Consider the following 8604-nt stretch of genomic DNA (forward strand, 5'->3'; position numbering starts at 1 on the left):
TGTAAGAACAAATCAAATTATGTCATAAAATAATAATTTAATCCAATTGTAATCAAGATATGCTTTTCATATTATGTGCATTTTTGTGACTGCTCTAAAGAATTAACATTTGCATTCAGAACTGTAATAACTAGATGTTTAGTTGGTTGAATAACACCTTTATGCTGGGTTATGTCTCAGTACGAAGGAGGAGCGAAGGAGCATTTCACTTGAAACATCCAATATCCATGAAACGACAACTACGGAAGTTGGTACATGCATATCCGCAGGAATCTTGAAGTGACAGAATATCTGATGTTGAATGACAGTATTTCATTCAATATGTCCTTCTCTCTGCAATGTTAAACGAAATGGCGTTGTCAACATTTGAAGCATGTCAAAACTACATAAAAAGATGTCTGATTATATATATTATAATAAGTAAACGTTACGTTAAATTGTGTTGACGCATTTTACCATGAACAAGATAAAATATGTATCATTGGTTCAATATAAATCAGCTCATTTTATATTTCTCCGATTTTATCACAATCATTTTTCATTATTCCCCACCCGACATAGACTTACAAAGTCTGTTGAGATAAAATAATTTGTAATAAAGTTTTCTTTATAAGAATCAGCAATAATTAAACTGTCTATGGAAAAATATATTAAGTGATTCCTGTATTTAATGATCACAGTGGCACAAAGCTTTGGTTTTAAGACTTGCGCTACTATTTCATACATCTCTTCGGTTTATGCTACATTCTGGATCAATGCAATTGATGACAAAATGCCCTTTCACGAACCTAGTGGATGAAACAGTATAGGGCCGCGAGTAGCTTACATGATAGTGCTTTAATTTCTTTTTTTAATAAAACAATTACATTTACAAACATCATTTGCAGTACTTTAGGGCATTTAAATGATATGAATACCATATATGGTCAATCAGTATATCATGTCTACTTACATACGTTTACTTCAACAGTTGAATAGGATTTAGACTCGCTTTATTTGCTTATGAATGCAATGTTCGCTTTATTTTTGTTGTACAAGAAATACTTATGTAAGAATATTTGCAAGCTGTATAGTACCACTGCAGTACTCATAGCATCAAAATTCCTCTGGTGACTGTTGATATTATTGTTACCACTAAAATGAGCCATATAATCATTAATCTGGTGCTTTTCACAGTTTTAAAGCCTTTATGACGATTGCATTTACTTAAAAAAAACACAAACAGTTAAGCAGGCTTTGTTTTATTTCCAAAATTTCACGACACTGAGATTTTGACTGAGGTTAGACCGAAATTTAACGCGCTCTCATTTAACCGTTAAACTTGCAGATGTAACAAGAGTGGGTGTTGTGAAAGTGTTCACAGGATCTTCCCAGCAACCTGTTATACCTTCAACTGAAACAACTGGAAGGAGCACTGCCACCAAAGGAAGCATCACCGTCATACCTTTATCGTAACTTTTCTAGCAAAGAGAAAGTTATGGTTGAAATTCTGCAAAAGAAATAACCATTATATAGCAAAAAGTACAGCCCATTTGACATAATCTAAAATCAGTCGGGAATATTTAAAACGGCAAAATTACTCGCAGTTAATGTGTTTATGACATCATATATCATGAAATGTTCCATACTATACTTAGGAATGTTTCTTTTCTATATTATTTCGCATGTCTGAAAATGTCTGATCAATTAGTACCCCTACTCCTTAATAGTTCACATTTAGTGCATGATACCATTATATGTGACCATGATTGAGAAAATGGGTCCAGATGAGGAATTTTGACATTTTCAGGTTTTTGCATATTTAGAAAGTATTTTCATTCAGAAATAAATCCTGAAAATTTCAGATGAAAATCTTCACAATTGTCAATTTTATGACAGATTTTGTAACATAGATATTAAAAATAAAAACAGTACATTTCAGTTATCCTTTCTTTCTAGTTTATTTCTCACATACTGGTAATGGCTAAAAATTCTGAAATAAATTTATTTTTTGTTGCAATTGCATGATGTAAGTAAGATCCCTTCTTAATACACAAAATGATAATCAATTAAAATCTACAACAATTTCTAAAAAAATATTTCTAAAATTGTGTTACCATGGCAACAAATATATTAAAATCCCTTTTCTATGAATCTTTTTTTTTAAAAAAAAACATGTTAGCCTGAAATAAGGATTTTAAAAAGTAAAATATTTTAAGGCTTTTTTACAAAAAAATGTATTTCCCATGAAAATATTAAGAATGTTTTGTTTTATGACAGTTTTGTAACATGGGTAATAACCATAAGAATAAGATAGATTTGTCATTGTTTCTTCATAACTTGTCTTTTACATGCTGATAATAAATGACTACTTTGGGAAAAAAGAACCTTCTATTACTATGAAACTTTACTTTTGTGATGCTAACTTAAAACAGAAAAATACAGTTAATTTAAATCTTTCATATTTTCTATGAAAGAATTATTCAAATTGCGTTACCACGGAAAAACATATGCAATAAATTGCGTTTTCTACAATAGTACTTAAAAATAAAAGCTTAATTTAAAATAATGTTTCTTGTAAGTTAAATATAATGAAGTATATGTATTCGAAAGTAAAATTTGAAAATTATATGTGAAAAGATATAAAATGTTTGGTTTTATGACAGATTTCGCAACACGGGTAATAGCCACAAGAATAAACTATTTCAGTGGTTGTTTCTTCAGTTTGTGTTTTCACTTATTGGTAATCACTGGCTATTTTTAAATAAATGAATCTTCTTTTACAATACAAAGAATATTTAGATATTCACTCAAAGTGCAAAGATCTAGCTGGCTAAAGTCCTTCACATTTTCTATGAAAACATTCTTAAATTATGTTACCATGGCAACATATGCATTTAATTCTTTTTTCTACAATAGTACTTTAAAAAAGAGCTAAATTTGGAAAAGTGTTTCAGATAACTTGAATATTATAAAGTGGTATGTATTCAAAAATATTATCTCAAAATTTCATGATTTTTTTAAAAATTAAAATGTTTGTTTTATGACAGTGTTTGTAACATGAGTAATAACTATAAGAATAAGACATTTCTGTCATTGTTTCTTCATAACTTGCCTTTTACTTGCTGGTAATTAATAACTATTTTGAAATAAAAAACATATATTACTATTGACTTTTTTATTGTTTATGCTTATTTTAAAGTAGAATACTAAGAAGTACAGCTAATTAAAATGTTTCCATTTTATATATTATAATACTAGTGACAGACTTACTATTTTGTGGATATCGTGTTTGTGTCAATCCATGAAATCCCATCGAAGTAGTAAAATTTCCATCCATTTTAAGTTCAAAGGTGAAAATACGTGAACTCGTATCCACACAAAAATATCCTTTTAGGCAAAAACCATGAAATTTTGGGTCCACAAAATTACATGATTTCTCAATAATCAATTTTCTGCCAAACAGAAAAATCATATATTTCCAAGCGCCTTCAGAAAGAATTTGATTGCTCTCAGACATAGAGGATTATACATGAGTGCCTTTTATATTGAATTCATTTAACTCGTTGAATAAAGTTATAAAATGCAATGCTCTGTCGTGCATTTTATCAATTTTATTCAACGAGTTTAATAAATGCAGAAAGACACAAATGTAAGCACATGTTAGCTTTAACTGCTGAAACATAAAAAAATCTTCTTTGTATACCTATTACAGACCAAGTCAAATCGACCACCATCTCCGATGCTTAAAATGACGTCAACGTGAAAACTTTCCTACACTAGTGTTATTCCAAAATTATGTAATAGCTTTATTTACGCCAACATTAAATCTCCCCGAAACGGAAAGCATATAAATATTGCTAAGGTAGACATCAGGAAATACTTACTTTCACCAGCTAACACATTAATTAAGAGGCAAGTGACGTAGCTTCAAATGATCCGCAGAAATTTCTTTTTACAATTAAGCATCAGTAATGCTTATATCTGGCAAGCAAATGGCTTCTACCAGGCGGGAAAATGGCACTATATACTGGTATGGACTACATTCGAGTGGGCCAGGGAAGCATATCCGGCAAATTACTACCTTCGTACCTTTTTAGGTGCGGCACATGGCAAGATCTCTTCATAAGCACCCTTACAAGATATATATTTCTCGTGACTCGCAATCCAGTAATTGAGCATTGCCGCATAACTTTATCCAGTTTCGCACAGCATATGGCACCACCTGTAATTATTTCTAAATCGCCGCTGTCATTAAAAAACTAACCATGTTTTCCCCTTCTGTATATGTCTGCACGTATTATCAGTATTAGCAAACTACCGTATCCAAGTTGGTAGCATAATTTAAAATTAGCACAAATGTGATTCTGATGACGCCTTTTCAGCAAGATTTGATAACTTCCTTATTCAAGTCTTTTGCAAAAAGAAATAGTAAAGTCGCTGATATTTTGTAAGATGACATACAAGTATCAAAAGTCAGAAAAACATAATGGACTGCGGCGCCTAAATTCAACATTAGAAACAGAACATACCGGACCTTTTTTATCCAGGTTCACTGCTCTACCAAACAAGGGTCGCTACAGAAACGCAAATAATGATTTCCCATTAGTCTAACAAATTCAAACAGTTTAATGGTTGGGCAATAAATTGAAGTTTATTGATACAAACAATCATCTCAAATGTTTATAAGTAAAAGATATATGATAACAGTATCATTAATTCTGGATCACCCATTGTTTGTGATAACAGCATCTACTGAAGATACTCCAGATTCGCTTTCTCTGCACTTGAATAATCAATGTCAACACATTGCCACAAAGAACAAATATACCTAAAAATAAAAACCACTGACTAGGATCAGTATCAACCAGATTCAACCATATCGTGTTCCAAATCAATGCACCTGCGTTCCCTCCAGCACCTATGAATCCGGCAACAAGACCAACACGTTGTGGATGAATGTATGGAACAATGGCGAAAGTAGAACCTTCAGACATCTGAACAAATAGACTGAAAGCAACCATAGCTATAATTGCTGTAGGTATTGTCTCCATTCGGCTGAATATAATCAGCAATACACCTTCTCCTGTCATACATATAGTATGCGCCAATAGCCGACCAGGGATTTGTAAGTACTTCCTCATTGAATCGGAAAATATTCCACCAAGAGCTCTTGCAAATAAATTTATTAAACCAAAGAGAGAAGCGATTAGACTTGCAGAGTTCTGCGATAGAATACTGCATGGATTTGGATCATCTGACGGTGCATGGACTGTGGTGCTGGTCATATTTGTGGTGCTATTGGTTTGCATACCGTCGTGTAATCCTTCTGCGCACCCTTCCTTCTCAAATTGGTACAAAAAGTACAAGTTCATGACCGTGTTCACGGCGATTTCAACACCAAAGCAAAGACCGTATTGGATGACAAGTACTGCAACCGTTATTATTAACCAGATGTGTTTCCCGTAGCTATGCTCTCCACCACTATTTTCTGTATCTGCCAAAAGAATTGCATTTACAAAAGTATTATATGGCATATAATGTTGTTTAGGCATTTTCCGTGTAGCCTGTAGCCAGTAATAATGAATGTATAACATATTAATATTAGAATAACCGCATATGATAAGTCATCTATATGAGTTCTTTGCTGGAAAATCAGTAATTGCTGTTTTATCATTCACATCAGTTATTGGTAGCAACATGAAACGTCTTAATTAAGTTTATTTGAAAGTAGTTCATCAACGTTTTTAAGCATGTTTAATACATACACTTACTTATTATTCGCTTCTCAAATTTAGCCAAATAAGATTTGATATCAGTATCATACTTATGTTAATATGTGTATCTTACAATCAAAGCGACTTTGAAATTATTATGATAATTATAGGTATCATACATAATTTCTTCGACTCTGTGAATCGAGCATATTGCATGCGGAATTATGCCACGGTACGTTTTACTTTAACTGGATAAGACCGGGCTTTTAACTCCAGTATCATATTTAAACCATATGTTGCTCTTAGGGTATGTTTTCACACTGTGTGCTTTTCCAATGCAAAGAGTACGGATTATGTGAAACAAATGCAAACATCTATTCGGAATAATATTTATATGAAAAAAGAATAGGTGTTGCAATGTCATGTCAGGATATGATTTGGACTGGTGTTCGAATTCAAGACTTCTATTTCTGATATCATATTCGTTGTTTACATATTTTATCACTTAAACGTTCAATATGACAATGGCTATTAAATCTCTGTATTCAGTAAATATACTTACCATATTAAAACCATTTTAAGCACTTGAAGTAGTCAAAGGAGCATGTCTTCTAAACGTGTATTCATTCAATCATTAAAGTGCATTAACTCATCAAACGAAAAAGATGTTATGTTATGAATTATAAAGATAAGTATTAACTTACTGCTTTTTGGGTTACCGGTATCTTGTACACATTGAATGTTATTATCTGTTTTGTCATTGGCAGAAATTGTGTGTGTCACTGAAAATATTTTCAAAAAGTGAAAAATAGATATAGAGAATATTAGGTTACTGTCTTTCTTAACTCAAGTTTATCCATCGAGTTGGAGAAAGGTTTATCTACCAGAGGCTTCCGAGAAATAGTTGCATTGACGGTATAAACCTGCATTGACTGAATAAACCTCAAGTTTACACGGCAGGCAGATATCGGCCTGATAAATGCATAGTGGTAGGATAAATAACGATATACTCTGTACAGTATTTTTTAACTTACATCGGTTTCTAGTTTAACAACATTTATGCATGCTTTACCTTTACTTATCATATAAAAATATGTTAGATTGATCGACGCTCTGACAGAAATGAATATATGGAGACGAAAATATACCAGGATAGGCTTAGCCGAATATCGAACTCGCCTTTTTCATTTAGTTCAAACGCTGTGTTATCAATCCCTTCCTTTTTAGCTTCAACTGCATTCTTAACGTCTTTGTCATCTATACAAGACCCTCGACATACTTTGCCCTCTTTGAACCAAAGATGTCCTTGTTGGAAAACTGCCTCAGGGACCAGTTACCTTGTGGACAATCATCTGAGGTCCATCGAATAAGTATTCCTAAAGAATATATAACACCGTTAGAGTACAAAATGAACTGTATCATTTATTAATAAAGTTTGTGTTCGAATAAGAATAAACAGAGTAGAAAATATTTGTTTGCTTTAATAACATTTTAAGCCATTTTAACACATAGTAGGATATATTTGCCGACAAATTCTATTGGTTTGGTTTACAGCTAATAAATAGATTAGATGTTATCTATTTCTAAAGTTACATTTGTTTATAATATAAGTGCATCACAGTTTGAAGTGAAATATATATAAACATTATACTGACCAAACCCAATAACAATAAAGGCTGGAATAACGAGAGCAATTTTCCAAGCGAGGAATTCATTCGCCCCGCATAGCTTGACCAGTTCAAATAGGGCAGGCATTATGATAAAAGTGAACCCTCCTCCGAGATTACCCCAGCCTCCAACTAAAGCATTGGCAGTACCAACAATCTTCACATTGAACGTGGCAGATGTCCAGAACTGGCAAGGTATAAATGCTCCTCCAAGAATACCGACACAAAGTCGAACTATGATAAGACCAGTCCCATCTCTTATCAAACCGCAAAATGCAAGAGGGATGGCACCTACGATCAGCAAACCAGACATCACTCGCTTTGGACCAAATTTGTCACACAATGGACCAACAACGATACGAACAGCGATTGTTGCCGAAATACTAGCAATACCGGATCGTGCAACTTCTTTTTTAGAGAGACCTAGTTCCTTTCTTATCGTTGGTATAAGTGGCTGAATACCAAACCATGCTGTAAAAGCAATAAAGAAGCAGAACCAAGACGTATGAAAGGAGCGCATGTGTGGCCTTTGTAAACTGCATATTCGAAAGGATTTTGCTCTACCAATATCATCTACCTCGATACTTTTGGCTTGAATCTTTCTGAAGATCTTACAACAGCGATTATTTCCCTCTGTTTCCGTCATACTTTGTAAACCTGCAATAACAGTTAAACAACATTTAGATACTGTCCGCTATATACAATCATACGTAAAGAAACGTCTACGTTCACAAATTTGTAATCGACTTCAGTCTATTTATCTCCGCCTACATTTGAGATAATTACAATAAGCTGAATATGGCTTAAATATCATACAATAATTTGCTCATAAAATACTGGACTGTCCGAAGCGCGTTAGTATTTTACATATTGGATCCTTTGAGGCTTATATCTTACTTAAAACACTGTTTTTGTGACATGACCAATAAAGAAGTACGTATAAACCATTGACGTAAAATATTCATCAATTAATTCGGTTTTATTTACTTTATCGCATTTAATAACAGTTGATGACTGATTATAAAATACTCCGTAGATCCTCATGACCATTATACGCACGTTTTTTCTCATAATGCACGATTGTGCTTTTCTCGTGTTTCTCGCTTTCGTAATATTAGACTTTCGTTAGCCCGAGATTCTCGTGGTACTGTTAGTTGTGTAATTCATGTACGGAATAAGCTATTTTATTTCATCGAGTGAGCTTCGGAAGTAGTATTCTCACGAGTGGCGGAGCGAGGAAA

General features: G+C 33.0%; 2 protein-coding genes across 2 annotated transcripts; both read right to left on the bottom strand.

Moving 5' to 3' along the window:
• Nucleotides 1-2765: 2765 nt before the first annotated feature.
• LOC123532717 (uncharacterized) lies at nt 2766-7022 on the bottom strand. Its single transcript, XM_053517534.1, has 3 exons — nt 6876-7022; nt 6401-6478; nt 2766-5476 (listed from the first exon to the last, which is right to left on the bottom strand). The coding sequence occupies exon 3, from the start codon at nt 5352-5354 to the stop codon at nt 4695-4697; it is 660 nt and encodes a 219-aa protein (XP_053373509.1). The 5' UTR covers nt 5355-5476; nt 6401-6478; nt 6876-7022; the 3' UTR covers nt 2766-4694.
• Nucleotides 7023-7295: 273 nt separating this feature from the next.
• LOC128546063 (uncharacterized) lies at nt 7296-8009 on the bottom strand. Its single transcript, XM_053518136.1, has one exon. The coding sequence runs from the start codon at nt 8007-8009 to the stop codon at nt 7296-7298; it is 714 nt and encodes a 237-aa protein (XP_053374111.1).
• Nucleotides 8010-8604: the final 595 nt, after the last annotated feature.

The sequence above is a fragment of the Mercenaria mercenaria genome, chromosome 11 (genome assembly GCF_021730395.1).
Source record: "Mercenaria mercenaria strain notata chromosome 11, MADL_Memer_1, whole genome shotgun sequence".
NCBI classification, from domain to species: Eukaryota; Metazoa; Mollusca; class Bivalvia; order Venerida; family Veneridae; genus Mercenaria; species Mercenaria mercenaria.

Excerpts from the sequence above, each read along its gene's own strand:
- LOC123532717 (XM_053517534.1), bottom strand. The coding sequence starts at position 5,354 with ATGAACTTGTACTTTTTGTACCAATTTGAGAAGGAAGGGTGCGCAGAA.
- LOC128546063 (XM_053518136.1), bottom strand. The coding sequence starts at position 8,009 with ATGACGGAAACAGAGGGAAATAATCGCTGTTGTAAGATCTTCAGAAAG.